At 43.1% G+C, this 23,396-nt stretch overlaps 1 protein-coding gene across 1 annotated transcript in view; it reads left to right on the top strand.

Annotated features, from left to right (window-relative positions):
* Positions 1–23,396, top strand: part of LOC144674353 (doublecortin domain-containing protein 2-like) — a 240,731-nt gene that overhangs the window by 42,219 nt on the left and 175,116 nt on the right. Inside the window, exons 3-6 of the mRNA XM_078535740.1 lie at positions 429–505; positions 4,148–4,279; positions 13,222–13,368; positions 15,458–15,509. Of these exons, the coding sequence (XP_078391866.1) occupies positions 429–505; positions 4,148–4,279; positions 13,222–13,368; positions 15,458–15,509 (408 nt within the window). The remainder of the gene's footprint in view (positions 1–428; positions 506–4,147; positions 4,280–13,221; positions 13,369–15,457; positions 15,510–23,396) is intronic.

The following is a 23,396-nucleotide window of genomic DNA, read 5'->3' as shown; positions in this document are numbered from 1 at the left end:
ATTGTAAACCCTCTGTTCATACATATAGTACACAAACTAATTCTTCCCTCAATTATTCATTCGTAGACTTGTGTCCATGCGCACACAGCTGTTGCTTGGTTACCTTTAGTTTTGTAATTCGCATTCTACGTGCTCTGGCAGTAAAGTGCTCTTTTCCACCCCAGTGATTGCTGCAATTATGGTGGAAAGGTACATGGAATATTAATGGAGAATGGAGCATTTAGGTCTCGGCTGCATATAGATTGTATTGCTAACATATCATCTATTTAATATACAAATACTGTTTAAAAGACAGAAGATTAAATCACATTTTGACACATTTTATAGCTGCAGGGAATAAATGACAAAACTGTAAAGGTCTTAGATTTCAGATGAAAGTCCTGAGTCTCACCAATGTGACAGATGATATCCATGTCTTCTTCATTCAGATCAAGCCAGTTGCTCACAGCCGGATAATAGCATCAGCAAGATTTCGAAAGCATGCTCAGGAGCCATGCATTATTTGGTGAGTAAAGAACAGAGACTGCTTTGGATGTATATAGTTTGTCTGAATGATGCTGCATAAATTTATCATGCTGCATGGATTGACTGTGCCGAAACAAATCTGATTTTTCACTGTATTATAGTTTGTAGCATTAGATTGACATGAACACTGAATTTGACATCCAGATCTGAATTGCTGCAAGTTATATTTGTTTGCAGAAATCTGTTACTAGGCAGTTTTGAACTATTTGGGGTTTGGATAGTGCTTTGAGTGGCATGCACTCCTTTATGTTAAGTGCTGCTTTGGAGTCCTTGGTGCCTGGCTGAGCCTTTCCTACCTATTCCTTCCATCCTAGTTGGATCAAAACTTTTTGATGACCTTAAATCTGAAGGCTGAATTTATCCAAATGTTGGATTCCAACATCAAACCCAGGGAACAATTGGAGTGTTATGGTGACTTCAGTCCCACATTGCCTCCAAGTGGAGAGTGTGCCTCTGTGATTTTTTAATAGATATTTTTGATGAGAAGTTTAGTTCATTAGTCTGAAAAAGCACTGCATGGAAAGCTGAACTAAAAAGGTTAAACTACGAGGTCAGGTTGCATTAAATTAGGCTTATATTCTCTTGTGCATAGAAGTTAAGGGCTGATCTGATTAGAGATGCTTAAGATGATTCAAATGGTTTGATAGCTTGGGTAGAGAGAAATTATTCTCTCTGGTGAGTCCAGACCAAGAGGGCTTATTATTAAAATTAAAGCTAAACCATTCAGGGGTGTGAAAGGAAGGCAATTCTTCTTATGAAGGATAATGAAAATCTGGAAAACTCTTTCCCCCAAAAAGCTTTTGAGGCTGGATCAGTTGAAAATTTCAATAGAGTGGTTAGTAGATTTTTGTTAGGCAAAGTATTAAGGGAATTGGGACCAAGCTGGGCAGATTGAGTTGAGATACAGATGAACCATGATCTAATTGAATGGTGTAACAGACACACGGGGTTGAATGGTTTACTCATCCTTATTAGGGCACAGTTGGAGCAGAGGAAATAAATAGGTTAACACAGGGAAAGGTCAATCACCATCGCTATTTTTACTTTCAAGTCAAAGGTAGATGCTTGCTATGCGTGGGCTTTGACGAATGACCCATTACCTCCTCCCTAACAATGTTGGCAAAGCTCAGTTGAAAACTCCGTATTGTTTTCCAATTCCAGTAAATTTGGTTATTATGCACTTAAAACTTGAGTTATCCAGTAGTTTAAATGAGGTAACGTAAACAATAAAGGTGTCATTTGAAATTTGAATTTGAACAAATAATTTGAAGTAAATTACTTTGAATTGAGAGTTTACTTGGGCGTATTAGAGTAGAAATTCATCTCCGGTGGTGGTATAAAATGACTGATATCAGATCAGCTGCCTGTTATATGCAGTGCTTGATTTGACTGCAATCACCCTGTTAGAAACTGGAAGAAGTATAAATCATATTAGATTTGGGCAACAGTGAATGGGAGAGTATCTGTTTGGAGTCAGGTTTACGGAGTTGTTACAATACAGATGGAGGCCATTTGGCCCGTTGTGTCTGCACTGGTTCTCGAATGATTAATTCACCTAGTGCCATTCTCCCTCCTTCTCCCTATAACCCTGCACATTCTCCCTCTTCAAATAACAGTCTAGTAGATAGTAGCATTACACATCAAACTTGGTTTTCAATTCTAACTCTGGATGCCCAGACATTAATTGCTTTCAAGGAGCAATCTGAATGGAGCGCATATGTAAAAGTGAGAACCTTGTGAAAGATGTGAAAAATGGTGGGGTAGAGCGGAAGAAGTTTTGGATCCGAGTTACCCCCACACCATTATCTCCGTGAGGGAAAAATCACAAAAGTTACTTTTTTTATGCTTCAATGTGTGTTGGACACAGACCTACCATCTCCATACTTTTTATCTTCGGAGCCGCTCTGGGGTTTTCGCTAATGTGGTGGAATTACCCATGTTCTGAATAATTCCATTTATTTCACTAGAAGTTGCAACTTTAACCAGCCTGAGAACATAAAATCCTCCCCTTATACACCTCTAAAACTGAATGTGATTGTTTTCATCCTTTCTTATTTTTTTATATGATACTCTAATGACTTTGCCCCACATTTACCACCACTGCTGCAATGAAACGGCGCTGATGTTAAACAAATCTACGCATATGTTCTGCATTTAACTTCAACTGCATCCATTAAAAACTTCGATTGGGGTGTACACATTGTATAAACAAGTAGGATTCTATTTCGGATCATATAATACACAATGATCCGTGAGCAGCTAAGTTCCACTCTGTTTACCAGGTCACTGCCTCTTTTCAATAGGACTTTGTTTTTCCAAAACAAAATAAAAACAGAATTACCTGGAAAAACTCAGCAAGTCTGGCAGCATCGGCGGAGAAGAAATCAGTCAACGTTTCGAGCCCTCATGGCTCTTCGGCAGAACTGAAGCATAGTTTCAACAAGGGAGAAATATAAATTGGTTTAAGGTGGGTGGGGGGGAAGAGACACATTGAGGGTGTGGTGTGAGCAGATAATCAAAAGATGTCAGAGACAAAAGGGTGAAAGAGGTGTTGAAGGTGGTGGTCTTTGTCTGAGAAAAGTGCTAATTAAGAATGGAAAACAGGATATTCAAAGTACAGCTCTAGTGGGGATGGGGTGGAAAGACTAAAGGTTTTAGTTTTAGATTTAAAAATAATGGAAATAGGTGGGGAAAGAAGAATCTATATAAATTATTAAAAAAAAACACCTCTTTGACCCTTTTGTCTCTGACATCTTTTGATTATCTGCTCACACCACACCCTCAATGTGTCTCTTCCCCCCCACCCACCTTAAACCAATTTATATTTCTCCCTTGTTGAAACTATGCTTCAGTTCTGCCGAAGAGCCATGAGGGCTCGAAACGTTGACTGATTTCTTCTCCGCCGATGCTGCCAGACTTGCTGAGTTTTTCCAGGTAATTCTGTTTTTATTTTGTTTTGGATTTCCAGCATCCGCAGTAGCTTTTAGCTTTTTGTTTTTATCTTTGTTTTTCCAACCCGTTGACCACGTACAACCAAGGCTGTACCAAATGAACAAACCCGCCGCTCCCATTGCAAATTCCCTCAGCCGAATTTGTAAGCAATTGCATAATATTGTCCTTCATATTGCAGAGATGTATGGACAGGAAAATCTAGTATTTATGGGAAGGTATTATTTCTTTCTGCAGACAATCAGACTGGCTGTATGCAGGAAACCTATAGAAAAATACCTTAGCCTGGAATTTTCCAGTCCCTCACGCCAATGGGATCTTCCGGCCCTGCCGATGTGATGCAGATTTCAATGGCTCACCGGCCCTGCCAAAGAGGGGCTGGGAAATTTCGGCCTTAGTTTGGGGAAAACTGTACTTTTGGATTTTCTTACAAGGCAATATCCAGCCTAAGATGGCACCTTGCTAGATCTTCGAGCATGCAGCAAAGGAAGCTTGTGATCGGAGCCAATAGTAATCCTTCAGTGAAAAGAACACTGTAAATTTTGGGTAGCGGAGACATCAAAGTTAGCCATAAGTTATGTAGTGTTAGGGTGTAACACACAGCATTTTTTCCTTCTGCTTAAATGTCCTGACTATCTGTTTTAACTGTTACACATTTCGCTTTTAATTACAGTGTGTTCACAAATGGAGACCCCCTGAGTCCAGCAATCCGATTACTGATTCCGAAGAGAATACTGGGCCAGTGGGAACAGGTCCTTTCTAGCATTACAGAGAAAGTAAACCTTAGAACTGGAGCTGTAAGAAAGTAAGTTTTAAACGGAATAATAATTGCATGCACGGACGTTAAGACTATTGGGAGGTGATTGCTTGATTAGTCATGTGAATTTGTACTGTACTGTTTGACTGAAGAATTGGACATTCTTGGCCTCGATTGTTGCAGCCTCAGTTGGGAAGTTGTGATGAAGTCACTACCAGAGTTGTTGATGAAGGGTGAATGTTGTGAGCAATGTACAACACGAGAGGAGAATCGCAAACCTGTTTAAACAAATGGTACAGTGCTTATGTTTACAAGTTGCATGCATCGGAATAGGTTACATTTTTAAGCCAAACTGAGTGGCTGGGGTAGATCTTGACTATACTATAGTGTAAAATGAGTGATTGTGAATCTGCAGCCTGTTTCACATCCCTCAGAAATTTTATTTCTATTGACGTCTATTGGATGTTGTCATCTGTTAAACACCATTGTACCCCAATGGGGGTAATTCACTATTATTGTTGAATGAGCTGGCCGCCTGTTTTACGCTGCAGCTGATTGAAATGAAAATCAGGTGAGATGTGAAAGGGATTGCTCATTTGCTATTGCCAGTTTATCATCAGCATGAAAGTTAAAATTACCCCCAAATGAGTGGTGTTCACCAAGCTGCAAAAACCAAGAGGATTTCTAACAGAAATGGCAGCAGTGTAGTGCGATCAATTGGAGATACATTAGGTGAAAATTCAGCAAGTAGCCAGCAGTGGAAGCCATGACGGCAATTTTTTACATCTTTAAATTTAGTTTTGCTATATTTGATCGACTCTAAATCAATAAGGAATATAAATATATGTTGCAAGCTGGATTAAAATGACAGGACCTTAGTTCAAGCCCAACTTGTGTTCCATTGATTTGTGAAGTGCATTCAGCCCCAGTGCAAGAAAAGAGGGGAGAATTTTCCCCATGTCGGGCGGGCCAGCCGAGAGTGGGCACAGGTGGGCGCGGAGCCGATCGCTGCCATTTTATGTGGGTGGGCCAATTAAAGCCCGCCCAGCGTGATGCACGACCGATAGCACTGCACTACCTGTATGGGCGGGGGGAGGAGGGAGAGTCAGAGCCTGCGCTCTTTCACGCATGCGCAAAAGAGTGCAGAAATCTCCCTGAGGCACGGAGCTACCTCAGGGAGATGAAGAACATATTGAGAATTTTTAATAAAGAAAGTTAAAAATTATTTACACATGTCCCCTCATGTCACAGTGTCACATGAGCTGGGACATGTTTATGAATTGAGCAAAGTTTATTTATTAATTTAACAAAACCCTCAGGAAACCTCATCCCACTCGTCGACGAGGTTTCCTGAAAAACGCGAAGGCCGCTTGGGCTCTTCGCCTGCCCCGCGCCAACCTTAAGGTTGGACGGGCAGCATTGAGAATTAGTTTAATTGGTATTAAATGGCCTTAACAGGCCTTTGACAGTTCGGCGGGTGCGCAGCCGCCTCTGGCGGGCACCCGCCGAACGAAAGATCTGAATGACGCGTGGTGACATCGAGATGCACCCCCGATGTCACTGTGCGTCATTTTATGCGTCGGAATGCCAGGCCCGCCCCTGCACACCGACGTGAAAATTCTCCCCATTGGGCTGAATTTTACGCTGGTTGGGTGGGTGTGTGCTGAACTGGATCAGGTGTGAAATCGCGCAAGATATTTCAGTCAGCGGGCACACGCAAAAGTCGGAGCACGCCTGCCGATAATTAAGAGGGCAATTAAGTCCATTAATGGTGCAATTGTCTGTCATTTTACTTAGCCTGTCCAACCGTATAGTTGGTGGATGGGCGAATCGATCAGGCGGCCCTTGAATTTTTCATCAAACCTCATCCGTGGACGGAATGAGATTTCCGTGATGAAATGAAACATAAATAAATTTCTGTGGACAGCATTTTCATTAGCCAAACTTTCAGGTGACTGATTATGATGCGTGGACACATTTTTTTCAGCTTTTGAAACCTTTATTTTTTGCGGTTTCAGATCTTCAGCTCCCTGATGCAGCTCTCAGCGCTGGCCTGTGCCCACGTTGATGATATTGCTCGCCCTCTTCACGCCTCCAACACAACAGTGCTGAGCTTTTCAGTGTGCGTTTCACACGAGCTGGCCACTAATTGGCCAGCCCGTGTGAAATCACTGTCGGGGGCTGATTGCGGTCGATGATTCGTTCCCCGGCTGATCCCGGGCCTGCTGGCTAAGCCCACCCGCCGAGCTGAAAATTTAGGCCATGATTTCTACTTGCGGTTACACCAGAAGGAATAAGCATTTTTAACCAAAGGTGGTGATTACTTATCATGCAGGGAATATATTACTTATTTTTACAAACTTGACAGCACACATTACTGTACACCTTAGGTTTTTGCTCTGGGAATACCAAAGTGGAAATTTATTTCTGTCATTAAATGGCAGACCTTTTTTTATTTCATTGGTTGATTTGCCAGTGTCTTTTTTTCTGTCATTGAATGATTTCCACAGCAATAGTCCTGCTTTTCTTTTGTTAGTTGGTGCTGTGGTTTGGAGGTGACTGCAGAGGGTTCAGAGGCGCATCATTATTTGGAGGATCTGCTCCACAGAAAAGTGACATTGTGAAATGCTGCTGCCATCCCCATTATTTAAAATGAATACTTTAGTTCCTTATTTATTTACATACAGTGGAATATTATGGGAACTACTGGAAGAGTGCCTTTGAAGAGCTTTGCTGTTGCACAGAAGCCAAGGAAACATTTAATCTTAGATTATTTTTAATGCTACTGTAAACAACGAACAATGCATTTATTTATCACCTTTCATGACTTCAGGACATTCCAAGGTACCTTATAGCCAACAAAGTGCTTTTGAAGTGTAGTCATTGATGTGCGGCTGCCCATTTACACACAGCAATGTCTCACAAACAGCAGCATGATGATTCGATAATCTGTTTCTAACAATGTTGGTTGAGGGATTAATATTGGCCAGGATATTGGGAAGCACTCCCCTCTGTCTTCAAAATTGTGGCATGGGATCTTTTACATCCACCTGAGCGGGCAGAATGGGCCCTGGTTAATGTCTCAGCTGAGAGTTGGCACCTCCAACAATGCAAAACACCCTCAGTACTGCACTGAAGTGTCAGACTAGATTTTTGTACTCCAGGCTTTGGTGTGGTGTTTGAAACTACAACCTGTGATTCGGAGGCAAAACTAAGTATGAATGGCTGCAGTTTCAGGGAACCAACAACATCATTGGATGCATTTTTATTGGTATCAGTCAGGTGTTTACACTGTCAGTTTCTGAAACATGGGCCTTGCTCAACCTATGGCAACCTCCGTGTGAGATATTAAAAATTGTGAAGACCAAAACTGTACTTTGGGATTTGCCACAAGCCTCTAACCACCAATTCCACCACCGTCACCCCCACCCCTCGCCACTGTCTCAGGTTGAACCTCAACCTGAGCTGCACTGTGTAACCTGAGTTTGCAGTCTCAACGTCAATTAGGGCAATTAGGGATGGGCAATCAATTTGACTTGGCCAACGATGCCCACAAATGAAAAAGCCTATTGGACCCAGAAATAAATCTCTGACCCAATACCCTTTCCATTATTAGGACCATTGACTTCCACCTTGGAAATATTGCCCCTTACTGTCCCTATCTTAGCTCACCTGCTGCTGAAATTCCCTATGATTTTATTATCCCCAGGCTTGTCTATCTCAATGCTGTCCAGCCTGGCCTCCTATCTTCCACGTTCCATAAAATTAAGTTCATCCAAAACTCTGTTGCTCAAATCCTAACTCGTAAGAATTGCTGTTCACCCATCACTCCTGACTTGCATTTGGGGCTGGGTTTAATGCAGCCTGTTGTGCCAGGAAACATGGCGGCCAGGCTCACATAATCATGGGAGAGGCCCCAAATCAGTCTCCGGGAGTGGGAAAAACCTCCCGGGATTAAGTTGGAGGAGTGAATGGGTTTATGGGGGATGCTTGGCCATTAATGTAACAATTGACACCATCTCTGCACTCACTGATATATCATGGTGGCTTGGTGATTACATGCGATTGGCACAGTTTTCCCATGTCTCCAGCAGGCTCCTAGCCAGGTGGAATTTCCGCCCTCCCCCTCCCCAGGGTCCTGATATTGGGGAAGTCTGAACTCTGGCCAGTAGCACTTATTCTGGTCCGGCCTCCCCTCAAAAGTGATGCGGGTTTCTTACTGGTTCCCCAATTAGACTAAATTCCCCCCTTGGTTCCTGGTCCTTCAATGTCTTGGTTTTAAAATTCTCATTTCTGTGTTCCAGTTAGGAGGCAGCCTGTGGTAAAATGGCTGAGCATTTCCGGCTGCCAGCAAGCGCGTGCTGGGGGCGTGCTTTTCCCCACAATGTTGGGGTCCCCACTCAGCTGATAAAATTTAGTCCTTCGACTTTATTTTACATAGTACCGGATGCAGAGGGATCCACATAGCTGGGACGTTCCATTGTTAGGCCCCTCGGTTCAACCAGCATACAAGAAGAGCGTTAGTCAATTCCTACATCAGGCACCTCCAACTGCTTTGGGGAGCAACTGTCACCATTGAACACGATGGTATCGCCAACATACCTGGACTTGAAACAGGGAGCCGCAATCGATTGTAGCTGCTCATCTTCCCTGGTCTCTATTTCAACTGGAAAAGCCAGAAATTCTGACTGTATGCTGTACGCACCATTTGTTGCATGAGCTGGTTGATGAGGCTATTATGCTCACCATAGTCTGATACCACACATCCAAAAATGTGGTTCTGTTTTAAGCAAAATTGTGCAACAGCATCATCTGTATTGACCTGTTTGTTTGTGTTGTATCAAATAGGAAGTTTTATATAAACCACAAAAAAATGTTCTGTTAGTGAAATGTTAGATAAATGATGACCCAAGGATGATGCTCGTTATATTTGCCCCATTAGAGTCTAAGGCTTTTTTGCATTGTTCATAACTTCAGAGCCAGAAAACTGCAGCCAGAATGTGTTTTGTTTTATATTGGTACGCTTTGGCTTGAGCACTTGGATACCATTATCTTTGTAATATGAAAGAGACAGAGATCATGTGTCTTTTATCTCTTTTTTAAAATTTTATTCATGGGATGTGGGCTTTGCTGGCTGGGCCAGCATTTATTGCTGATCCTTGGTTGCCCTTGAGAAGGTGGTGGTGAGCTGCCTTCTTGAACCGCTGCAGTCCATGTGGTGTAGGTACACCCACAGTGCTGTTAGGAAGGGCGTTCCAGGATTTTGACCCAGCGACAGTGAAGGAACGGAGATGTATTTCCAAGCCAGGATGGTGAGCGACTTGGAGGGGAACTTCTAGGTGGTGGTGTTCCCATCTATCTGCTGCCCTTGTCCTTCTAGAGGGTAATGGTCGTGGGTTTGGAAGGTGCTGTCAAAGGAGCCTTGGTTGGTGAGAAGGCCAGACCAGGTAAGGACGACAGATTTCCTTCCGTAAAGGACATTAGTGAACCAGATGGGTTTTTATAACAATTGACACTGGTTCCATGGTCATCATTAGACTTTTAATTCCAGATTTTTGTTGATGTCAAATTCCACCATCTGCTGTGGTGGAATTTGAACCTGGGTCCCCAGAGCATTACCCTGGGTCTCGGGACAGTCCCAACCACAGTACCACCTCGCCATTGTTTCTCCCTTGATTATAACATCCAGGCTGTAATTTGTAAAATGCATACAAGTTGCTTTCCTAGTTTTTCATTGTTGTGTACTCTGTAAGCGCTCCAGTGGTACTCATATTCTCAGGTAAATATAAAGAAAACACGGGGTGGAATTTTCCATGCCCGCTGGTGCCGGGCGTGTTCGGTGGTGTGAGAATAAAACATTTTTTTATTTTAAAAAAAATCATAAAAAACCCAAACTTTGTCATGACTCACTGGGGATAGTGCGCTTTAATTTCAAACCCTACTGCCCCTCGAGCTGAGATAAATGTGAAAAGCTTAATTAGACCACCAATTGCCCCAATTCTACCTAACTGTTTAATTTAGGTTAACAGAATACGAGTAGCAGGTCTGTAAACTTAACAAGTAAATAACTTTTAAACAAATTGACTTTAACCAGTGGCAAAAAGAAAGAAATATGAACTGCTAACTTTTAACTCTATAACTTAAACCATCTTAACCCCTATACACAAACACAAACACACACATAAGACACACAAAACATGGATTTTAAGGGTGAGATTAAACAGTTCAATCACACCAATCCAAAGTTCAGGTTTAAATAGGCTGACTTTGATTGCTTTCTTCCAAATTCCTTGCAAGTTGTTGTGGCTGACACAAAGGTGGTCTCCCAGCACTTGCAGTCTGTGGTTCTCCGGTTGAAACTTGATTTTAATGTATCTACTAGTGATTTCCCCACTTTTCTTCTTGACAGGGGTTTCTCAAAGAAAGCAGGATACAGTGATGCGAGGAATAGCCAGCTAGCTACTATGGCAGGATTACTAGAGTGTTACAAATCACAGGAGAGAGCGAGGTTTCGGGCCTTTCCTCTTTTCAGGCTAGGAGCTGATCTACTACACTATCCTCACACAGAACCTGGCCACTTGGTCACGAGCCAATCAAAACACTGTTGCTGGGCAGTTCCCTCTTAAACCAGGTCTCATTTCCAGCACCATTCTGTCCAACCTTGCACACACTGTTCCATAATAGCAACATTGTAGATTTTCTTCTTTCTGCTCCAGTGAACATCTCTTTTTAAACTGCAGCCATGTTAGCTTTTAAAGCCACAGTCCAAGAAAAAATAGAAATATGTTCTTTACTTGCCTCCACCCTTAAAAAAATGAAACGCCATTTAAAAAATGCGTTTCATCGCAGGGTATGTGATACATAGGCAACAAACACGAGACTTACACTCATTCATCCATCCTTCCCCCTTATGCAATCATAAGTATTAACTCATTTCAGTAACTTACACCCGGGACAATGCATCCGCAATCACATTATCTTTACCGGCAATGTGAACAATCTTTACACTGAATGGTTGAAACAATAGACTTCAGCTAAACAGACTCGCATTTCGAGTTTTAAACTTCTCAATGAATGCCAACGGATTATGGTCGGTGTAGATTAGTGTTTCCTTGTTACTGTGTCGGGCATAAACTTAAAAGTGTTGAAAAGACAACAACAATGCTAGAGTTTCCTTTTCGACTGTAGAGTACTTCCTCTGATATTGATTTAGTTTCTTAGTAAAGTATCCCACTGGCTTCCCTATCCCTAATTTATCATCTTGTAATAGAACTACACCTACTCCCAAGTCACTAGTGTCAGCCACCATTTAAAAAGGTTTGGAAAAGTCAGGGGCAGTCAACATGGGTTCATTTATTAGAACTGCTTTCAGCTTTTCATAGGCTGCTTTGGAAAAAAAAATCACCAAATTGTGATCCTGAGGCTACTCTAAAGCTAGGTCCCACTGAGGTACCTGTCTCTGTGCTGGTGGAGGGTATGGGTGAGCGCTGTGATGGAACATCAAGGAGGGTACCTTCAGATTCCCCTTCAGAGGTTTCTTTGGGGCTTGATTGGACACCCTGGGTCATGGACTCCGTTGGCTGTTTCCCAGATGCGCCTGTGAAAGCAAGGAGAGATAATTAGTGCATGCATGGTAGTGGAACAGGACACATCACTCACAGCATGGTTGTCTGATGGATGTTGCACTGTTGGATCCTCACTTGGTAGAGCAGTGCCGATCTCGCCGTCAGCACAGGAATGGCCCAGTTTGTCGCTGGCCAGCTGGATGACTCAATTTTCAAAGTCTGTGAGGACCTTGATTTCAGGCATTTCTCCACCAGTCTGCGACCTCTCCCTCTTGTGTGCCATCTTGTCCTGAACAGAGGTGGAGAGAGTATAAGCGGATCCCCCCTGCAGGGCCAGATGATAAGTATGCCTGGCAGGTGTGGGTGGTGAGTGGTCCCATGGATGGGATGAGAGCAAATGAAGGTGTGTGTGATGTCCCTTGAACTAGCAGTGTGTGAGGACCCTGTGGACGGGTGATGGGTTTGTGAGTGTGTGAGTTGAGAACGATGAGAAGAGTGACTTACCCTGCGGAATGGAGGAGATCATCCGTCCTCTTGCAGCACTGGGTGGCTGTCCTGTTTTGCAGGGCGTTGGTGCTGACCACCGCTGCCACCACCTCCCAAGCGGATTGCTGATGTTGCTGCCCATCCTGTGGCCAGAGCAAGGGTAGAGGACAACACGGCGGGTCTCCACTGCATCCAAAAGATTCTGGAGGGAGATGTCTTTGAACCTGGGGGCTGCAGTCTTTATGCCTTCCAGGGCCATGTCTTCTTTGAAACAGCCGTGGGTTGGAAGCTCTGAGAGGGGTATGTGCGGCTGTACCTTAAATATGGCGCCCGGCGTGATGAAGCAGTGGGGTGATGGCGTGGTGGGAGGATTAGAGCCCGCCCGCCCACCATGGAAACGGCGTGCTTCCCGGGAATGCATAATGGATGCAGCGGGTTTGGGACGATATGGCAGGAAAAGCTGTCATTGCGGCCGGCGGGTAAAACGTCGTTTTACCCACCCACTACTGCACTTAGTTCAAATCTGGGACGATTTCACTCATGGACTTTGTAGAAAAATATCATTGTGCACCATATTTCTGCAGATTTGTCACTGTTTTTTGAATGTGTTTTTAGCAGCTGACAGTACAGCCTAACTTATGGGTTGTGAGTACATTTTAATCAACCTTCATCAGAATTCTACCACTATTATTTCCAAACTTTCAGTGATAACACAGCAAACTAACTGAATGTACAGCAGCTGAATGATGAGGCTGTTATTGCACGCTCTAGGTTGCATTTGTAATCCTGCAAATTCATAAAAATTGTAGTCATTACTGTATTTATTTCACTATTAACTTCAGCCAAATTTTGAACAAGTTTGTATTATGCAAAATCATAATAAATAAACACATGTCATCTCCCTATGATAATTTGATGTTTCTACTTAATGTCTTCTAGGCTTCATACATTGGATGGAAGGTCCATCAATGATGGCACTGAACTTGAAAATGGAGGATACTATGTGGCTGTGGGCAGAGATAAATTTAAGAAGTTACCCTATGGTGAACTGATTTTCAGTAAATCATACCTGAGAAGATCTAATGGGTAAAGATAGCCCTGCTTGTGTACTATTTTAAGCCAATCATTTTTTTTAATGGAAGTTCCTTAATTTATACCCACACTAATTGGTATTTACCCAATTTAATTGCAAGCTAGTTCTAATGTTGCATTTGTTGGGATTATCCTAAATATCCAAACTAATCTGGTGAAATATTGGGGAATGGATCCCAGCCAGAGGAAGGCCAGGGTTACTCAGACAAGTTAAAGCATTGCAAAAAAGGGATTCTAAGGAGGAAAATAACATGGAAGGGGATTCCTCTTCTGTGGCCTTTCATTTAGAGCAGCTTTAGGTGAATGATTGATTGTCCATCATTGAGCACAAGATGGAACAACAAACCCCTAGATTGTGGAAATTTTAAGTAGCCCATTGCATATTATGTTATAGAGGTGCAATCACCATGAAATCATTTCCTACAGGGAGATGTGTATGTTGTCTAGTCCCAGTGTTGTGACAATGGCACCAGATCACAATAGGCTTTTTGGTCTCAAATTGGGCAGACTCATCTTCACAGCTTATGGCTGGTTATTTTCATACTCAAGTCCATCTTACTTCATCTCATGCTATCAACATAACCTTCTATTCTGTCCTCCCTTGTGTACCTATCCAGCTCCCCTCAAACTCTGCTATTCTTGGCAAACATACTCCACGTGGTATTGAGTTCCACATGCTCAACACTTCAAGTAAAGAAGTTTCTCTTGAATTCCTTGTTGGAATATCTCACATTTATGGCTCCTAGTTTTGGACTTTCCCTCAAGTTGAAACACCCTTTCCTTGTCTACCCTATTGAACCCCTGCATAATTTTAAAGATCACTATCAGATCACTGCTCTGTCTTCTCTTTTCTAGAGAAAAGAACCCCACTCTGCCATCTTTCCTGATCATTGTACTCTCTTAGTTTCGGTATCACCCTTGCAATTCCTTTTTTTATTTTCTCCATTGATTCTATATCGTTCAGACTGGTCATGAGATTTGGCTCAAGTTTGTCACTGTAGGGCGGTCAGAAGGTTTTCTTTTGTAACTTTGAGGCTTATTAGAGTATGAAATGCTTTACTTCTGGTGACTATTGAGACAGTGGGCTGAATTTTGACCTGGGAGGTGGGGAACAGGAGCCAAGTCTGTTTTTTGTATCAGAGACCACACACCCACCCCCGCCACCCCAGTAGGATATTGATTAAAGTTCAGATTTTCTTGGGGGGTGAGTCCTTCATTGTCCAATTAGAACCAGTGAGGGCTGGAATGGAGACAAGCCGGATTAAGTGTGGGACTCATTTAGACCTCCCACAGCAGCCATTACTGAGGCTGCAGGTTGCCCTGAAAAAAACTGTGCCAAAGCCTTCAACTCATCCAAGGGCAAATGAGATGATGAAGGGAATTGAGATAATGCAGGAGAGCTGGAGGACTAGCCATTGGGGCAGGGCTGCTCCATGTGTCATTGACCTCAATGTCCTGTTGGAGGCCATGAGGGAGAGGAGGAAGGTTCTATTCCCAGAGGGTGGCCATAGGAGGCCACCATCTGAGACTAAGCAGGCTTGCTTGGAGATTGCTGCTACTGTGAGCGGCAGAAATGAAACACGTGAGATCCTGGATCCAATGCCAGAAAAGGTTCGATGACCTGAAACGTTCTGGCGAAGTGAGTGCCACCCCCAATTCTTTGGACAGGTCACAGGGCTTGCACCCTACACCATACATGCCACCTAAATATCCTCAGGGTGCATGCTGCTCCTGAAGATGGAAGGGGTATATGCCAAGGACAATTACTCACCTCTTGAATGGCGCCATGAAATTGACAAAGCACTGGGCACCAATATTTTTGAGTCCCCCTGCTGCTGTTCCTGTCCTTGGGGGTTCTAAAGGTTCAGTCAAGAAATTTGAATAATATTTGAAAGGACATTGGATAAGTGTTTGAAAAGGAAGAATGTTAAAAATACAAGGGAAGAGCAGTGAAATGGCATTATAATAGTTAGCTCCTTCATTCAGAAGTAACATGAACATCACAGACTGAATGGCCCCTGCTGAAATTTCTATATTAAATTGGTGTAATGATCTAAGAGTTTATCTTTGGTTTCTATCTTAGATCGAAGGCTGCATCACTTCCTCCAATTCCTGGATCTAAGAAGAAGGAACATGTGAGTTGCTGTGTCAGTGACATTATAAACTTCATTTTTTGTCATTGTTTTACTGAAATATAAATTGGAATTTTAATAATGCTTTTTCATTAATGAGTATTTGGGAGTAAATGCAAGGGCTGCAATCTGTTTTCAGATTTATTCTCTCTGTCTCTTCAGTTGGTTCTCCAAAGCCATACAGCATCTATGGCTGAGAGGTCAGGTGGATAACCTCTTCTGAGGCCTTCATCAGTGCGGTTCTGAAGCTAGCTACCAGGGGCACATTAGAGTGGCTTAGTAGTGACATATCTTTCCCCTCATGGGAAAGGGCTTGGCTTTTGCCATGTTGCTGGCCTTAACCATGTGCTGAACAGAATGTCACAGGTCATCATCCCACATCTCACCAATCTGTGGCATTGCATCTAATTGAATTAAGGTATATACATGATCTCTTGAAGGTTGGGACCTAAAACTGAACAACTAAGAACTAAGGGAATTAAGGGATAAGGGTGTGGTTGAAAAGGTGGAGTGGAGGGAGAAGATTTGTCATGATTGTATTGAATGGTAGAGCAGGCTCAAATAGCCTAATCGCCTACTTCTGCTCCTATTTCTTACTTTCTTATATTCTGTTATCTAAACTTTAAGACTAAATTACAACCTTGAAATAACATCTTGCTGTTGGAATAATTCTTAAATAATTGTTCCTGGGTAGCGTGCACTCACCATTGACATTACTGCCCTAGACTCCATGTGTAGTGGTGTTACTGCTCCTTCCTTCGACAGTGTCACAAACCCATTTGGCTCCACTACATGAGCTATAAGCTAATAAATGTAATATTGGGGCTATTGGCATCACATTACATGTTGTCGTGTCACACAAGACATCACCCGCAAAAACTAGAATTATTGTAGATCTTGTCGTTCATTAAAAGCAACTTTCAAATCAAAAATGTAAACTTATAATTTTCCCTGAAATGTTTTGAGAAATTAATTCTGATTGGGTCAAATCACCAAAACAAAAGTGAACCTATATTTTAAGTGAATGAACAGGTATCCTAGTTACTTCTGAATGATGGTTATTGATTTACTCCTCTGAAAGAAATTTTTATTTTAAAGAAAGGCCCTTTCACATTAAGGAATTTGACATCTTATTCAGTAGCCCACATGCACTTTATCAAGTCAACAGGACACTGCTTAAGTCCAGCAAAAAATGATGGGTTTAAATTTAATTAACAGATGCAGCTTAAGCTAAAGCAGGATCAAGGATTGAACAATCCTGGTTAAAAATATGTAGCAGGGATTGAGTCAGAAATAAAGCAGGAGGGTGGCAATATTAATCAAAGTTTGAGTTGTAGCACAGAAACATAGAAATGATATTGGAAATGGTGCAAAACGTGAAGTTATTTGGATTAGAGTTAATTAATAAGAATGGAAATATTTTAGGAGTATATTGTAGTGTTGGACAGTGAAAAGGAACATGGACAAATATGATAAACAAATGCAGAGAAACTATAATGATAATGGATAACTTTAATTTTCAAAGCTTGATTGCAGCAAGAATAATGTTAAGTATTAAAGAAGAGGTGGAATTTTTACAGTGGCCGGAATTTTCTGGCCCCGTAGGCACTGGGCATCATGGCGGGCCGGGGAACGATATGGTGACATGGCCAAAAATTGGTTTCACGCCATCGTGAAACAAGCTTGCAATCATCCACTTCACCCGTCAATGGTGGACTGCGTTCCCCGCCGCTGCACGTTGGGAACCTAATTTCAATACTTGAACATATCATTATAAACCCTGCTTGTCGGAATCATCCCCCCACACTGGCCATAAGCAACTTGCACCTGGCTGTACTTCACTTGGGACTTCAAAGTTTGTTTGCCTGCCTTGCTTCGGTCAGCACCCGCAGTCATCAGTGCCAGGCTTCGCAGGCAGCACCACATCATTTTAGGGGAGCTTACGGGCAGGTCTCTACCTACCAGACCAGCTATAAGGTTGGTATGGCTTTTGAATGGCTGCAGGGCTAGGGCTTGCTTGGGGAAGGGGGAGAAGTGGCCTCAGGCAAGGGAAGAGGCTGCTTTGTGAGGGCTGTACTGGGGAAGTAGGGTATCCCATGGTGAGTGGGGGCACATGTTGATCTGTGCAAATGGCCTCAAGATAGTTAGGGCTGAGGAGGCAGTCTCCAGAGGACATGAGGGCAGATGGAGATGTGAGGGTATATGTGAGAGAGAGACTGGTGATGTCCCTTGAGCTAACAGTGAGTGAGTTACCAATGAATGTGTGATGGGCTTTAGTGTGTGAGTTTAGAGTGATGAGATGGTTGCTTTACCCTGGCTGCATGGATGAGATCATTTGTCCTCAATCTGCATTGGATGGACAATCTTGCGAGTGAGAGTTTAGAATGATAAGATGGTTGCCTTATGCTGGCAGCACGGATGAGATCATTTATTCGTTTTCTGCACTGGATGGTCAACTTATTGTGTGCGGCATTGGTACTGACCTCCTCTGCCACTGCCTCCCAAGTCAGAGTGGTGAGACTGATGGGCCTCCTGCAACTAGAGCATGGGTAAAGGACATCGTGGCAGGCCTGCACAGTGTCCAGGAGGCATCCCAGGGATGAGTCACTGAATCGAGGGCTGCACTCTTCTTGGCTCTTGGAGCCATGTCTTCAGCGGTGCCCTCCTGAGGTGCAAGTATTGAGAAGTATGCACGTGGCTTAAATATGGCGCCCTGCGTGAGGAAGCGGCGAGGTAACTGCGTGGCGGGCAAATCGGAGGCTACCTGCCAGTGAGACTGTGTCTCCTGTGGTTGCATAATTAATAAGGTGGGAATGGGCTGATATGACACGAGAACCCGCCATTGCGGCTGGGGGTGGGGCTGGTGTGGGGAAAAATGACTTTTTTCCCTGCCCGCTACCACACTTTATGCAAACCTGGGACGATTCCACCCAGTGTCTTCTAGGATGCTTGTTTTGGTTATTATGACTTTGGCCCAACAATGAAATAGGTAGCACAAAACTGAATTCAAACTAATGACATGGGGCAAGAAAGTAATTTATGGACAGGGGAACACTCTAAGAAGAGAGCAAACAGAATTTGATTTGTTTTGATGTAAAAGTTGAAAATGAGAGGAAACACTGTGTATACATTATTTGAGTAGAATTAAACTAAATTGAATGAGAGAAGAAAGGAAATAGCCCAAACAAACAGGAAATAAACATTAGAAATTAAAACTGCAACAAAAAATGGGACGTCTTCATGCTCCAGATGATTAAGGTACGATCTAGACATAATCGCACAAGAAGTAAAAGCTGAGAGTGCAAAAGCTGGAGTTGTATGGATACATATATTAAAGTAAGACTAAAAAAAGCAGAAGGTAAAAATCCAAGGTTAACATTGCAATAGAAAATCCGATCAAATTTAGGAGATGGCGAGGGGAAATTTAAAAAAAAATTCAAAAGAATGTGTGGGGTTATGGTGAAAAACTGACTTTCAGGAATTAGTAATGGATTTTATAAATGCTTAAAAAATTGTGGGTCAAGAAAAATCCATGCCAGCCTTTAAAACATTTGGGACAAAACAAATAAAGGAAAGGACAGGAGAATGGGATTGTGTAAGTTAGCTCTAAGGGAGTCAGCACAGCTGTGATGAACTCACTAGCCTCTTTCTGTGCAATAAAATACTTGATTCTTATACAGGCCGGAACCTTCTGCCCCTGCAGGAGGTAAGGAAGGAGGCATGCGGGCCTGAGAATTTGGCGGCTTGGCGTCGGGACTGATACCTGGTGCCTTCCTGCCTCCACTTGTATTAAGCTCTGGGTGGGAAGGCCCAGGGTACTGTCCGTGCCTCTACTTGATTCCCTTAAGTGGCCAGTTACAGACCACTTAAGGGCCTCTTCCCGCTTCTGCTGCAATCTTCCCAGCTCCGGGCAGGCCTGTAGACATGTAGCTGGTAAAACTGTTCAGGTTGCATGTCAGCTGAAATTGGGTGGTGGTGGAGGGCTCCCTCAATCTGTGCATGATCGAGGACATGGGACAGGGGAGTTGCGGCTGACGGCCACCCTCCTGCTGTTGCTGCTGACCTCCATGGCCCCCCTATCCTCATGCCCCCATCCCGTGAGAACCCCGCCCTCAATAGCACCTTTTCCCTGGGTCCCTCTGTGATCCTGGGACTCCAGGGGGTGTTGTTCTGGCAGCAGCCAAGGCGTCCTCTGTGGCACTGCCAAGGGATTCGCCGGTAGCTCTTGGTGGGCGGGAAGTCGTCTACCAGGGTCTTCAGTCTGGAGGAAGGCCTGACGCTGTCCACTTAACTGCCTGATGGACAGAAGATACGGAAGATACTTCCTCCTCAAAGTCAGCGCGCATCTTGCCACTGTTTCAGGCAGCAAGCCAGACACCTGCCAAGAATGGAAGATTGCACCCAAAGTGTTATAGATCTATTTGTGTCTCATTTCTGCTCCATTCCTGAAGATAAGAATGCTAAACTGCATTTTCTAATTGACACTAATTTTACAGCTTGATCTCTGTGGATTGGTACTGCATATCTAAACCAAGCAAAAACCATCATTGTCAAATGCCCTCAAGCCCAGCAATAACACTTCCTTCCACTCTGGGTGATAAGGTAGAGGGTTCAAGCCATTTTACAGGTATTTGAGCACATAATCTTGGCACTTAACTTCAGTCTAAAAGTGAGTGAAGTATCATTTCAGTTGCTGTCTGTAGTGATTGTAAGTAAAACTTTTCAAGTAACCTTAGGGGCATAGCTTTCTAGTGGTGGACCTGGTTCAAGCATGTAGCTTCATTAGGTGCTCTGTAAATAAAGTTTACTGTTTCTAACAAAGAAATCTGTCTGGTACACCAAGTTTATTACAATTGGCAACAAGGACAAATAGGTCTGATGTTGTATCTCACCTCGCGAATGTGAGCATATCAGTTTTTAAGGAAACGAAAGAAAAGTATAATCACCAGTCATACCACTCTTCAGCAGAATCGACTCCTATGACTCGTCCATGGAAGTCAGTACTTAGGTTTCTATTTTATGGCGAATTAAATAACAGTGGAAGAGAAGCAGAAAGCAATTCTTCGAAGTGTCTGAGGGAGCAAGACATATAACCCCATCTGTAATCTGACTGCCCCGAACGTGCCCAATTCCAGATCTTTTAAAGAGCTAGTAGACCTCGTGAAGACACATTTTCAGCCTAAGCCATTGGTGATTATACAAAGATTTAAGTTAAATTCAAGAGTAAGGGCTCCGGATGAGTTAATTGTGATACAAACGCAGTACCACTCTGAACCAACTGAAGAAACAGTTGGTAGAAAAAACTCAACAATGTTCAATGTTCCAGGAGGAAACCAAAAGATACAAGAAGGAGACAGAAGAACTGAAGAATCAGCTGATTGAAACTAAAGAGGCATTAAAAGGAAAAGTCATGTAACTTTTCAACCGAGGAAACATCTTATCTGCATCTATCCTGTCTATGCTTTTAAGTATTTTGTGAGTTTCAATGAGATCACCTTTCATTCTTCGAAACTCTAGCAAATACAGGCCCAGTTTGCCCATATGTCTCATCATAAGACAGTTCCACCATTGCCGGAACAATTCTGGTGAACCTTCGTTGCACTCGCTCTCTGGCAATAATATTCTTTTTGAGAGTATGGGGACCGAAACTGCACACAGTACTCCAGGTGTGGTCTAACCAAGCTTCTGTACAATTGAAGCAAGACTTCACAACTCCTGTACTCAAAACCTATGTAATAGTTCTATGAAGACTATCCATTGTCTACGTACAGTCATATCTTTTAATGTATTTTCCCAATCCACCTCAGTCAATTTGTCCCTAATGCCTTCATAATTTCCTTTCAATCAACTTCAACAGCCTTACTTCAGAGTGAACCACCTCACTTTCAAACATAATGTAAAATTCTATCATGCTGTGGTCACTCATCCCTAAAGGTTCTTTTACAACTTGAATATTAATTAGCCTTTTTTCATTACATAATACTAGATCTAAAATAGCCTGTCCTTTAGTCGGCTCCTCAACATACTGTCCAGAAAACATACTGTCCTAACACACTCCAGAAACTCGTCTTCCACAGCATTAATGCTCAATTGGTTTACCCAGTCTGCGTGCAGATTGAAGTCACTCATGATTACTGTATTGCCCATGCTTCTCTCATCTCCTGATTAATACCGTGCCCCACATTACCATTACTACTTGGTGACCTATAAACAACTCCAACCAATGTCTGCTGCCCTTTGCTGTTTCTTAGCTCCACCCAAACAGATTCCACACATTGTTCTTCTGATCTGAGATCCCATCCCTTATTATCAGCGCAACTCCAACTCCTTTCCCTTCTTGACTGTCCTTCCTAAACGTCGAATATCCTTGAATATTCAGTTCCCAGTCTTGGTCACCATGCAGCCATGTTTCTGTAATGGCAATCAAATCATAACCATTTACATCTATTTGTGCATTTAGATCATCTACCTTCTTGTGAATGTGCACGCATTCAAGCAGAGTGCCCTTATCTTGGTCTTTTTGATATTCTGCATTTGAAGCATACTCAATACTCTGCTTTGTTTCTCCTGCCTTCTAGTTTCACAACTACTTCCTGTTACCAACTTTACTTCCTTCCAATTTGGGCCACCCCTCAGGTTCCCACCCCCTAAGCTTGTTTAAACCCACCCCAACAGCATGAGCAAATCTCCCTGTGAGTATATCAGTCCCCGTCCTGTTAAGATGTAACCGGTCCGGCTTGTACAAGTCTCACCTGCCCCAGAACCAGTCCCAATGCCTCAGAAATCTGATGCCCTCCCTCCTACACCAGTTCTCCGGCCAAATATTTAATCGATCAATCCTCCTGTTCCAATGCTCACTAGCACGTGGCACTGGGAGTAATCCTGAGATTACTGCTCTTGAGGTCCTGCTTTTTAATTTCCTCCCTTAAGCCCCTGAAATCTGTTTTCAGGACCTCATCCCTCTTCCTACTTATGTCGTTGGTACCAATGTGGACCATGACTTCTGGCTGACCCTCCCCCCGAAGGATGTCCTGCAGCCACTCCGTGTTATCCTTGACCCTGGCACCAGGGAGGCAACACACCATCCTGAAGTCACATTTACTACCGCAGAAACACATATCTGATCACCTGACTATTGAATCCCCTATCACTATTGCCTTTCCATTCTTCTTCCTCCTCCACTCTACAGTTAAGCCGCCCATAATGCCACAGGCTTGGCTCTGGCTGCACTCCCCTGAGGAACCATCGCCCTCATCAGCATCCAAAATGGAAAACCGATCAGCAAGCAGGATAGACTCAGGAATCCTGCACTACCTGCCTGGTTCTCTTAGACTGCCTGGTGGTCACCCATTCCCTCTGGCTGCACACTTCTGACCTGCGTACAGTGTGACCACCTCCTTAAATGTGCTATCCACGTAGCCCTCAGCCTCGCGGATGCACAATAGTGACTCCAGCCACCGCTCAAGTTCCGAAATCCAGAGCTCAAGCTTATGAAGCTGGTGACACTTCTGTAGATATGTTTGTCAGGGACACAGGGTGCGTTCACGACTTCACACATACTGCAGGATGTGCACTCTGCTTGGCTGAGCTGACCTGCCATCCAGTAACTCTAAAAATTATTTTTTACACTTAGAGTAAGTAGAATAAATCACTAGTAACTTTACTACATTTATGCTAATTTTATCTTACTTTGGTTTACTTTATTACTTTAGTTCACTTTGACTTGATTTAGCTTTACTTCCCTATTGCTAGTGTTCCATACCGAAATCCAAGAAGCTAATATTTTATAAATGATATGTTTTTCTAGCTTTAAGCTATTTAAACACACTCTCTAACAGCAGCTTCTCATGAACCAATGAGCTTACAGTTTTCCTGTGATCACCCCTGGAT

Source organism: Cetorhinus maximus, chromosome 3 (assembly GCF_964194155.1).
Source record: "Cetorhinus maximus chromosome 3, sCetMax3.hap1.1, whole genome shotgun sequence".
Lineage (NCBI taxonomy): Eukaryota > Metazoa > Chordata > Chondrichthyes > Lamniformes > Cetorhinidae > Cetorhinus > Cetorhinus maximus.
Note: the sequence above shows the minus strand (reverse complement) of the source record. Positions and strands in the feature narration are given on the sequence as shown.